Source organism: Microcebus murinus, chromosome 2 (genome assembly GCF_040939455.1).
Source record: "Microcebus murinus isolate Inina chromosome 2, M.murinus_Inina_mat1.0, whole genome shotgun sequence".
NCBI lineage: Eukaryota > Metazoa > Chordata > Mammalia > Primates > Cheirogaleidae > Microcebus > Microcebus murinus.
In genome coordinates, this window is record NC_134105.1 from 106,154,943 (window position 1) to 106,166,700 (window position 11,758).

The 11,758-nt window shown below is 56.5% G+C and overlaps 1 protein-coding gene and 1 pseudogene across 2 annotated transcripts in view; both read left to right on the forward strand.

Annotated features, from left to right (window-relative positions):
• KIRREL1 (kirre like nephrin family adhesion molecule 1) overlaps window positions 1-10,468 on the forward strand; it is a 105,022-nt gene extending 94,554 nt beyond the window's left edge. The window contains exons 5-15 of one of the 2 annotated variants that reach the window (XM_012748708.3): window positions 1,009-1,159; window positions 2,096-2,201; window positions 2,347-2,495; window positions 2,643-2,770; window positions 3,401-3,575; window positions 3,661-3,761; window positions 5,208-5,406; window positions 6,707-6,814; window positions 6,994-7,133; window positions 7,676-7,753; window positions 7,993-10,468. In XM_012748708.3, the coding sequence (XP_012604162.1) occupies window positions 1,009-1,159; window positions 2,096-2,201; window positions 2,347-2,495; window positions 2,643-2,770; window positions 3,401-3,575; window positions 3,661-3,761; window positions 5,208-5,406; window positions 6,707-6,814; window positions 6,994-7,133; window positions 7,676-7,753; window positions 7,993-8,469 (1,812 nt within the window). In that variant the 3' untranslated portion in view covers window positions 8,470-10,468. The remainder of the gene's footprint in view (window positions 1-1,008; window positions 1,160-2,095; window positions 2,202-2,346; window positions 2,496-2,642; window positions 2,771-3,400; window positions 3,576-3,660; window positions 3,762-5,207; window positions 5,407-6,706; window positions 6,815-6,993; window positions 7,134-7,675; window positions 7,754-7,992) is intronic. The other variant, XM_012748709.3, reaches the window with a different exon arrangement.
• On the forward strand, window positions 9,784-10,464 carry LOC142869585 (uncharacterized; annotated as a pseudogene).
• Window positions 10,469-11,758: the final 1,290 nt, after the last annotated feature.

An 11,758-nucleotide genomic window follows, 5' to 3' on the forward strand; every position in this document is an offset into this window, starting at 1 on the left:
CCACCCCCTTTTTTCACATTTACTAAAGACAGTGGAGTTTAGGAACAGCAGAAGGGAGTCAGTGTTATCATACTAGCCTGGTGCTGCTCCAGGCCAGCAAGATGCGTGCCGGGCCATCAAACTGCAGGGTCTTCCTTGGTTAATAGTGCGGCTTCCCTTAGGCAGTTTGCAATGTAGAAAACAGCTCAAGAGGTCTGGTGACCATATTTGGGGACCTCAGTTTGGGTGCCATTGAGGCAGTGTGAGACTGAGGCATGAGCCCCTTCCCTGCTCTCAAGGAGTTTATAGTTTAGCAGGAGAGACCAAGCATTGGACCACTCACTCACACACGGTGCCTAGGAGCAAGGCCGGATTGCCCAGAGCTGTGTGCAGGGCAAACAGGCTGTAGGGGGCACAAGTTCAGGCTGGGAGAGAGTCCTGAGGGCTGTGCTGGCTGAGGAAGACTTTCCAAAAGAGGAGGGACTTGGCGCTGGAGTCATGAAGGGTGAACTCTAATGGAAACTGTGGACTTCGGTTAGTAATAATATATCCATATTGGTCCATCAGTTGTACGGATATATTGCCCTAATGTGAGATGCTAATGGAGGAATGGTGAGGTGGGGGAGGAGAGTATATGGAAACTCAGTACTTTCTGCTCATTTTTCTGTAAACTTAAAACTGCTCTAAAAAATAATCTATGAGCTGGGTGCAGTGATGCACACCCGTAGTCCCAGCTACTCGGGAGGCTGAGGCAGGAGGATCACTTGAGCCCAGGAGTTGGAAGCCAACCCAGGCTATGTTGGAAGCCAACATAGCAAGACCCTCTCTCTGAAAAAAATAAATAAATAAAATAGTCTATTACTTTAAAAAAAAAAAAAAAGCATGGGGAGGATATTGGGAGGAGGGAAGGGGGCTGAGCTTTGGGTTAAAGTACCCCTCCAGCCCAAGCCCAGCTCTGAGTTGGGACACCTTGAGAGCAGGGGTGGGGCTTTGGGGCTGACCATGTCTCCCACCCTTGTCTCACGCCAGGAGTTGCTGAAGGATGGGAAGAGGGAGACCACCGTGAGCCAGCTGCTCATTAACCCCACAGACCTGGACATCGGGCGTGTGTTCACCTGCCGCAGCATGAACGAGGCCATCCCGAGTGGCAAGGAGACTTCCATCGAGCTGGATGTGCACCGTGAGTGGGGCTGGGGATGGGTCGGGATGGGGTGGAGCAGTACGGGGCAGTGAGGAGGGGAGGAGAATAAAAGCAGCCCTTTGAGAAGCACAGAATGAGGCTCCTCCCCAGGCCCCAGGGCAGATGCTCACTTTCTCTTAGATTCCCTGATTCTGAACCGGGGGTGCTAAGAGCTGGAAGAAGGGGCACTGGCTATGGAGTCAGGCAGTCCTGGGTCTAAACCATGTGATTTGGGGCAATGATTTAATCTCCCTGAGCCTCAGTTTCTCATTTCTGTACACTTGCAGAGAATAAAACATGAGTCTGTAATCCCTTAACCTGAAGCGAGGCTCTTCATAGTCTTTTATTAAACTTAATAGTCTTGCGTTTCACTGCAGATGAATTAACGTGTGTGACTATGGAGTGTTACTGTGCACAGCATTACCTTTCTAAAATTTGAAAAATTCCAAATTTTGAAATGCATCCTAGTCCCAAGGGTTTCAGATAAGGGACTGTGGACCTGTGCCTGCTTCTTGGGGTTTCGAGCATTAAATGAGATACAGTGCGAGATCATCTGGCATGGGGTGTGCTCACCTCCCTCTGCCCAGGGAATTGTGGGGCATGGCGGCCGGCCGTTGTGGATGCCCCTACCCCATCCCTTTTAGTGAGCCAGGCGACCCCACACTGACCCCTAGTGGCCACAGTGGCTCATTAATCCCTTGAATAATTTGTCCTTTGGTGCCATCCTTGGTGGTCACCTTAGCTGGCCCCCTAGAGGCTCCGTGTGGAAAAGGGGAGGAAGACAGCTTATTTATTGGAGCTGCAGTAAATAACACTGCAAACTCGAATTCCCAGATCCCCCCAGAGTGGTGAGGTCTGAGTATATGTACTAAGGAGGAAAGAAGAAACTCAAGGGCCAGAAACCGAGACCCTGACTCCCTGTCCCCTACTTTGCAGACCCTCCTACAGTGACCCTGTCCATTGAGCCACAGACGGTGCAGGAGGGTGAGCGTGTCGTCTTCACGTGCCAGGCCACAGCCAACCCCGAGATCCTGGGCTACAGGTGTAGGGTCGGGGGCTGGGAGCGCTCTGGGGTGTGATACTGGAGAGGCCCTTGAGGCTGGGCGGGGGTTGGGGGGCCCAGGTCACTGGATCTAGCTGGGAGGGTTCAAGCCCTGACCCCCATTCTGTGGTGCCTCCTCCCCCAGGTGGGCCAAGGGGGGGTTCTTGATTGAAGATGCCCATGAGAGTCGCTACGAGACGAATGTGGATTATTCCTTCTTCACGGAGCCTGTGTCTTGTGAGGTCCACAACAAAGTGGGGAGCACCAATGTCAGCACTCTAGTAAACGTCCACTGTGAGTAGCGGGAAGGCAGGACGGGGACCGGGTGCGGCAGCCACTAAAGGCCTGGGGTGGCTCCGTGGGTGGGCAGGCAGCAGGTCGGGATGGGAGCTGAACCCCAATGGGCTTGAGACCCTCACGAGAGGCTTCTTCCTACCTCAGTTGCCCCCCGGATCGTGGTTGACCCCAAACCCACGACCACAGACATTGGCTCTGATGTGACCCTCACCTGTGTCTGGGTTGGGAATCCCCCCCTCACTCTCACCTGGACCAAAAAGGACTCAAACATGGTAAGATTCCTGCCTGCGCTGAATGCTGGCAGGAAGGGGTGCGGCCGTGGGGGTTGTAGAGGGAGGAAGTGGAGGTGGGGAGGATTCAGCATTATTTTTCAAATTGAACCTGGATTATTTCTAGGGTCTTGGGATTAGAAGGAGAAGGTGCTTGCAGTCACCCCCCACCCTTCTCTCAGGACAGTGGGCCAGTGCAGAGGCTGAGGGGAGCAGGGAGGGGTGGGAGGTGGGAAGGGGCCCGAGGCAGAGGTCTGGTGAATGATGCTGCACAGGGAGGCGGGGAAGCTGGGAGGGTTCCCTGGATTCTATTGAGACCCACTTTAGATGGTTTGGGCCAGAAATGTGGGAAGAGGAATTTCAGAGCAAAATGTCCTACCTCATTTGGCAATAAAAATACTGGAACAGAAGAAGCTGCATCCTCTTAAAATGATTGCAGCCTGCACCTGCTCTCTCTGGCCCCTGCCACGTCCCTGCCCACCGTCGCAGAGACGTGTGCTCATGTGCCAACCTGCGTAGGGTCAGGGCGTGGACCAGACGGACTCGGGAACCCATTTCCCTTCTGGGAATTCACTTGTGGCCCTTCCTGCTTTCTCTCCAATGCCTCCGATGCGGGGGCCCTCTTGGACCCAGGGGTCCAGGCCTCCTGGCTCCCCACCCGAGGCTGCTCTCTCTGCCCAGGTCCTGAGTAACAGCAACCAGCTGCTGCTGAAGTCCGTGACTCAGGCAGATGCCGGCACCTACACCTGCCGGGCCATCGTGCCTCGGATCGGAGTGGCCGAGCGGGAGGTGCCACTTTATGTGAATGGTGAGTGGCCTGAGGCGGCCGGGGCCTGGGTGGGCAGGTGCTTCGGGTCCCGACTGGCCCTGACCGTGTGTCTTCTTGCTTGCAGGGCCCCCCATTATCTCCAGCGAGGCGGTGCAGTATGCTGTTAGGGGTGACGGTGGCAAGGTGGAGTGTTTCATTGGGAGCACGCCACCTCCGGACCGCATAGTGAGTGCGGGGCCGCCTGGGGACAGCCAGCCCACCCTGTCTCTCTGCTGGGGCCCTCTGGCTTTGTCTCCCATCCCTTTTCCATCCTCTGCCTTTCTGTCTCTCTATCCCTTTACCACTCACGTCCCACCTGCAGCTTTACTTGTGTGGCACCAAGCATATGACTCAGTGTTGTCAGCCTCAGTGTCCTCATCTATAAAGCAGAGGCAATAACTCCCATTTAGGGGGTTGCTGTGAGAAGTCCCTGCAGCCACAGGTGTGAGAAGCCTAGTGGGGCAGCCACTCGATTCATCCTTAGTGCCCCTCTCTTTCCCCTGGGCTGGCGCTCTTGCTGTCTCTTACCCCACATCCTGCCCTCGCACTGCCTCCTGGTCTCTCCCCTCTCCCCATGCCTCTTCCCCTTCCTCCCATCAGTCTTCTGCCCCACTCCCCTCTTCTGTCTCCTGCCTCCCTCCCACCAGCCCCTCGCCACTCTCCTCCCTCCTTTCTCCTCTCCCCCACACCAAGAGCCATTAATTCCTTCCGTGACCATTAACCGTCAAACCCCTCATCACATTTAATGACCATTTGGCTAACTCCAGGGCTGCCCAGGGACACTTCATTACCACGGCCGCCCGGCTCTGCTCCCGGGAGGCTTTCCCTGCAGAGCTGGGAGGATTGATCCCTGGAAAGGAGCCAGTTCTCAGCTGCCCCCATCCCACCCCTCGGGCTCCACTCTGAGGGAGAGGGGACAGGCAGGCAGGACGCCCTGGCTGGACGGTCAGGGCTGGCTGGGTGTGGGGGATGCCCTTCTCTGTTCTAAGAGGCTGTGGATGGGTCTCCAGAGCCAGCCAGGCGGGTTCGTGTGGGATGGTTAAAGATAAAGCCTGAAGATTGAGTTATGCTTGGTTAGAATCACAGACTATCGGGCTGGAAGCACTGTCTAGCGCTAGCCTGGTTCTCTTCTTTTACGGATGAAGAAAATAAGGCCTAGAAAGGGACAGGGAGGCCACACAGGGACTCAGTGGGGAGAGCCAGGGTGGGAGCCCGGTGTTCCAGAACTTTTCCCACCACACCTGGGGGGTCCCAGTGTCGGTTCATTGGATCACCTGCGTCCCCATCACATGGGATCATTAGGAAAATGGAGATTCCTGGGCCTCTCCCCTGGAGATTCATATTTAGGGCATACACCCCAAGAACCTAGATTTTAAAGAATCTCCCTGAGGGCAAGGCCGATGTGTGCCATGTTTGGGAGCCACTGTCCCTCCCTGAATGGAGATTCAGTCCCGTGGGTTTGAGGCAGTGGGTGTGACTTAGGTTTGTTGCAGACTCAGTGTTAGGGGAGCTGGAGGCACACAGGGCACATGGGGTGAGGGTTCCCTGAGGGTGGATCAGGTGACACTGGGCACGTGCCTCTGCCACCCGCCCCTTTCTTACCTCCCTCCGCCCCCCCCCCCCCCCCCGCAGGCCTGGGCATGGAAGGAGAACTTCTTGGAGGTGGGCACCCTGGAGCGCTACACAGTGGAGAGAACCAACTCGGGCAGCGGGGTGCTGTCCACGCTCACCATCAACAACGTCATGGAGGCCGACTTTCAGACCCACTACAACTGCACCGCCTGGAACAGCTTTGGGCCGGGCACTGCCATCATACAGCTAGAAGAGCGAGGTAACTGGTGATGCCCAGTGGGGGCCAGGGGAGCCTGGGAAATTCTGCCGCCCCTTCCTTCCAGGGCTGGGCTCAGAGGGGGAGAGAACTCTTGGGCCTCCCCCCGCAGAACCTGGCCTCGGTGCTGCTCAGCGGGGGAAGTTTGCTCCTTTTTGTTCACATTTACTGAGCATCTGCTACTACGTGCCAGGCTCTGCCCTGGGGGCTGCAAGAACAGCTGTGGACAGGACACAGTTCTTGCCCTCAAGAAACTTTCTGTTTAGTAGACAAACTTACAGAGAGGGGCAAATGAATTCAGCTGGAGAAAATCAAATGAACTGCAAAAGGGAATAAGGCGGTCTGTCTCCTATCTCACTGGGTAGTTGCAAGGATTAAATGGGAGACTATTTATAAAATGCCTGGCATGCAGTAGGTGCCCAGTAAGTTCTGGTTCCCTCTACCTCCTCAAGAACCTTTATTCTGATAGGAGAGACACGTTCCCTCCCTTAAGGCACTTCCAGCGGGATGAAGGAGCTGTTCCCTTTGGCTCTGGGGAGCTGTCAAGTCTGATGAGGGAACGCTAGCATTTTGGTTTTTTGTTTTTTGAGAACTAGCCATTAGATGCAGGAAGTGGGGAACTCTGTGGAAAACGATGGGATTCCCTCAGTTCCGTCCTAGCCGAGGATGCCAGAGAGGGGCTGGGGGAAGAAGAGAGTAGAAAGTGGCGTGGGCTCAGCAGGGGCGGTCCCAGATGAGAAGACTTGTAAGCAGGATCTGGATTCAACTGGGACTGCCAGGAAGAGAGAGAAGGCTGGAGGAGGATTCCTGAATCCCTGTTCAGCTCTGGAAAGCAGAGGGAACCCAGGAAGACTGGGTGGGTGGGTACAGATGGGATGGTCTCAGTGGTGTGGGTGGGAAGGTGGCAAAAGAGGTGGGAACACGAATGGCAGATTGGAGTTTGGGGACAAGAGCCCAGCCCTGGAAGGAGGGACCAAGCTTCACAAGCAGCTGAGCTCACCAAGAGGGATAGACAGACCCAAGGCCATGGTCAAGCTAATACCCCAGCTGCAGGGACGAGACTGGACCACGCCCTCAACTCCGACCAAGTGAAAGCACAGATCTAAATCCAACCTCAGTCCAGACCTTTCTCTCAAATCCCCTTGACTTAAACCCAGCACGGTCCCCAGGCTCAGTTGGAACCGAACCCTGCACACCACCCAGGGTTGCCACCGGAGCTGTGGCCCAGCCTTCCGCCAGCACTGGGCACAGCTCCCGGTGTGGCTCCATCCTCACCCTGCTCCTTCCCTTTCCCCATCGGAAGAGGTGTTACCTGTGGGCGTCATCGCCGGGGCCACCATCGGCGCAGGCATCCTGCTCATCTTCTTCTTCATCGCCTTGGTATTCTTCCTCTACCGGCGCCGCAAAGGCAGTGAGTACTGGCCCTGTGCGGCCCACAGCCCTCCCCTGGCCCTCCCGGGGCACGCGGCAGGCAGTGCCTGCGATGGGTGGTGGGGTTGGCAGTGGGGCTCCCAGCCCAGGGGGGCCGGAAACAGCCACTGTGGAGGCCAGAAGAAAGCATCTGGTCTAGGCTACCTCCCCCTGTCCCAGGTCGCAAGGATGTGACCTTGAGGAAGCTGGACATCAAAGTGGAGACGGTGAACCGAGAACCGCTCACGATGCATTCTGACCGGGAGGACGATGCTGCCAGTGTGTCCACCGCGACCCGGGTCATGAAGGCCATCTACTCGGTGAGGGTCCTGCCCCTCCCTGGCTACTGCCCCTTCACACTCCAGGACTCCCAGCTCCCTGATAACCACTGTCATTCTCTCTTCCCTTGATGGGTCGGCCTATGCTGGTCCTGCTGCACACACACACACACACACACACACACACACACCCAGGCTAATTTCCCTCCAGCAAAAGATAAGCAGGGTGGGGATGGGGGATTCTCCATTGGCATCCTTTGCCCCATCTTTCCCCACAGAGTGTGAGAGACAGAAGTGCTTAGGAGTTTTCTGGTCCAGCTACCTCACTGCTAGGATAAAGAAATAGTCGCAGACAGGGGCAGCAACATGCCCAAGGCCACATGACATGTTAGCAACACAACTAGAGTTTGAACCAGGAGTCTGGCCTCCCCCCCACCGAATCCCGGAGCCTCTGCTGGGAGAGGACACAGAACTCGGGTCTGCCCTGGATCCCAGACCCCTCCGGTGGGCAGGCGGCCTCTGGGTGTGGGTGGCGGGATGAGCAGGGCGGGTCTCCTGACGCCGCCCACTCCTGCTGTCTGCAGTCCTTTAAGGATGATGTGGATCTGAAGCAGGACCTGCGCTGCGACACCATCGACACCCGGGAGGAGTATGAGATGAAGGTGGGACCGGGAAGGGGCCTGAGGGCTGGCTGGGACGGGGGCTGGGGGCCTGCAGGGTGGAGGTGAGGACAGGCGTGGGGGGGTGGCCAGCAGGAGGGTGAAGGAGCAGAGAGAGCGGAGTGGTACGAGAGGGAAGCGCGGGGAGAGCCAGAGGAGGAGGCCCGGAAGGCCGTGGTGAGACTTGGTCCCTGCCCAAGAGGGATAATGCCGCCTCCCTCCTCTTCTCTCGTTGCCCCCAGGACCCCACCAACGGCTACTACAACGTGCGTGCCCACGAAGACCGCCCGTCCTCCAGGGCGGTGCTCTATGCTGACTACCGCGCCCCTGGCCCTGCCCGCTTCGACGGCCGCCCCTCATCCCGTCTCTCCCACTCCAGCGGCTACGCCCAGCTCAACACCTACAGCCGGGCCCCTGCCTCCGACTACGGCCCGGAGCCTGCGCCCCCTGGCCCTGCTGCCCCAGCTGGCACTGACACCACCAGCCAGCTGTCCTACGAGAACTATGAGAAGTTCAACTCCCATCCCTTCCCCGGGGCAGCTGGGTACCCCACCTACCGACTGGGCTACCCCCAGGCCCCGCCCTCCGGCCTGGAGCGGACCCCATATGAGGCGTACGACCCCATCGGCAAGTACGCCACGGCCACTCGATTCTCCTACACCTCCCAGCACTCGGACTACGGGCAGCGATTCCAGCAGCGCATGCAGACTCACGTGTAGGGCCAGAGCCTGGCTGGGGCGTCTCTGCGGGGCAGAGGAGAAGGCTTTCACAGCTGTTCCCTGATATTCAGGGGCATTGCTCGTTGCTCCCTTCTCGGACCAGCCTTCCTCCTCCGCCGTGGCAGGTGGGGAGCAGGTCTCCCAGAAACACCCCGTCCCGAGGATGGTGCTCTGTGCATGCCCCAGCCTCCCGGGCCTGCCCTTCCCTCTTCTTCGGGAGGGTGTGTCTCTTCCGACCTGCGCTCCTGCCTGACCCCAGCTAGGGGACAGGGATGTGAAGGTTGGGGAGAGCAGAGGGGGCACTTTTTAGCATTCCCTTTCTATCCCACCCTCTGGTCTCCCGCAAGTGGGAACGGGGGTATATGGGTGTGGGCAGGCTTTGGCCTAGGGGACATGGAGTATGGGAGTGGGTGGCTCTGGCACAGGCAGGTGGAAAACGGCACAGCCCGGCCAGTCCCTGTGTTGTGTGCATTCATGCGCTGGGTGCATCTCTCCCTCCTTAGGGGACTGCAGAAGGGACCTTGGATTTGTTTTAGCTCTTGTCTACAGAACAGCCCTGGCACCGAGTTCAAATCCAGCCCTCATTCAGCCGGGATCAAAATGCCAGTCACTCTGGCTGCCCACTGTGGACACTCGTCTGTCAGCGTGCAGGGGAGCCAGGCGTCCCCAGCAGCACTGCCCGATTTCCTTCTCTGTGCGGGGCCAGCCAGATAAGTCCGGGTCCAGGTGGAGAAGGACCGTGTCCTAATTGACCAAGAGACCGCTATTGCATAGCAGTTTCCAGAACCGACACTAGAGGGAGCCACCTGTCTCTCCCCGTCTGCCCCACTTCCTCGCTTTGACTCTGAGCCTGTTTGGGGAGGAGTGAGGTAGGGTGGGGTGCTTTGGGCTATATTTCAAAGACAACAAAAACAATGAAAACCTCATTTGGGGGGGAAAAAGCTGTAAGGATTCCCCCACCCAAATACAAGTCCCAGTGGAAGGGAAAGGGGCACCTGTTCTTCTCCACCAGGTTCCTAGCACCCTCCATTACTCTTTCAGTCTCCAAGCACTTTGAATACATTTTACACATTCAGGTGGTGAGACCTGTCACACAGGTGGGCGCTCTGATAGGGTTAGGGAGAGGGCCTGGCTCTCAGGCTCTACTGTCCTACCTGGGGGCCCACCAGCTGGTTAGAGGCCACCTTCCAAGGGGGCATGGGAGATGTTCTCTTTAGACAGGTTTTTGTTAAGTGTCTTTTTTTTTTCTTTCTTGGACCAATCAGATTCCTTCTTCCACTTTCAGTGCCTTGAGCGTCAAGCTTTGGATGACCCACCCTGTGTGGGCCGGTTTTGTGCAGGGAGCGGGTACTGCGAGCCCCAGACACACTGTCAGATGTTGCAGTGTTGGGGAGAGGTGGAGAGGGAATCTGGAGAGGTAGGGGGGCCGGGAAACGGCCCCGACAGAGAACTTGTGCGGACCGGGAGAAGGTGGCACGGAAGGGCGCTGCAGGCACGCCACGGCCCATTTCTCCTCCTCCATGCGCACGCGCGCGCACATCCACGCATTCCACACGACCGCTTCGCCGCCGCCACCTTCCGACCAAAGAGAACCTCTGCCCCTGCCCCGGCCTCGCCTTCCCAGGGAGCGGTGCCTGGAGTTGGCTCTTCTCTGCCTTCCCCGCTGCTGCTTGTCTGGTGGGAGGCGGGGCCTCGGGTGCAATTCCCAGAATGTTCCTTGCCCTTTCTCGGTGGTCACCATTCATTACTCATGTTCACTTTAATGAGTTACATGCTCATCAGCCACGGGCCATCACCACCCTTACTGATGGGCCTGAGGGGTGACATTCCCAGGCATCCCTTTGCTGGTAACCAGATAATACCCAGGAAGCAAGTAGCTCCAGTTCCGACTTCCCAGGCAGCCTCTGTGTCCTCTATTTCAGCAGAGAGGGTCCTGCGGACTGGGCCTGGCTGGCACTTGTGGGCTCCCAGCTGTGTCCCACCCCTGGAAGCTGACCCCTTTCTGCAAGAGTCTTTTTGTGAGGACTCAGTGGGAAGGTCTGTCAAGAATGCAGGTTCCTGTGCAGAAAATGGATACAAAGTTTTACTGTTTTCATAGACACCAGAGCCATGGGTAATCCGAACACTTAAAACCTATGATTGATGGCTTTTTAAACATGAATATTCAAGAAAAAATTTTTTTCTTGTTTTGGGTTTGGCCAGATTCTATTTCCTTCTTTTTGTTTTAAGTATTAGGCCCATTCTGTTGAAATGATGGCAAGGAAGGGCCCAAGGTGACTAGGTAATTCAGCTGAAGGTGCAGAAAAAGGAAACCCAGTTTTCAGAAGCCTGGTACAGGGCTACTTCGTTGTTCTCTGCTGTTTAACACACGGACTGGGTCCTGCGTGTCGAGCAAGCACCATGTAAGGCAAAGGAAACATCAGCAACCAAGCCTCTGCCTGCCCTCTGCAACTCACACGCTGGTGCCATCAGAATCTGAATTGGAACTGCCTGGTAGGCCCCATGGAACTACTGTTTTGAGGAGTGGGCTTGATCACAGAGCTTTGCTGTCTAATGCTTGAGTCTTCTAGCCTGGTGGTGCTCTGTACTTGGTGATCCTGATCACCTTCGACATTCTTGCTTCAGTGGAAAGAGCAAGGGACTAGGGTCAGGAGACCTGAGAGCCAGTCCTGAAGCTGCTGTTAACTGAGTGACCTTGGCCTAACCTCTTTACATTCCTCGCCCCCAATTTTCTGGCCTGTAAAGTGAGGGGTAAGGGTTGCACCAACCAAGTCTGCTCTTCATTTGCTGTTTCTGCTTGGTGGGGCCTGTGGGGCGGGGAGGGATAGCTTATCCCTAGCAAGGAGTTGGGAACAGTGGCTAGCACGTTGGTGGATAGAAGGTTCTCCTATTCAACGAAATTTTCGCCATGGGCTTCATTATCTTATTCGAAGTGTGAATTGATTCCCAACAGGGACCCCTGCATCCTAAACAGCAACAAAAAGCACACCCTAAACTTCCGAGCAAAATCAATATGGTGGGTTATCCTTTAGCCCTTGGGTCATGCATGGTGTTCCCCATATAATCCCAATAGGTTTGCAAAAGTGTCTCTTGCCAGGGCAGGACAGGGTGTGTTTCCTTTACTGTGTACCCAGGTTTCAGGCAACTACTGTCTGGGAAAATGGGAGCAGCCACCCTCCACCCCAGTCCTCAGGAACATCCCTCTGGCCCAGGGTCGGCCCGTTCCCCTTACCAAGCAGTGAAACCTGTAGTCCAAGGTGTCTAGAGCCAGGGCACAATGAGTGGGCAC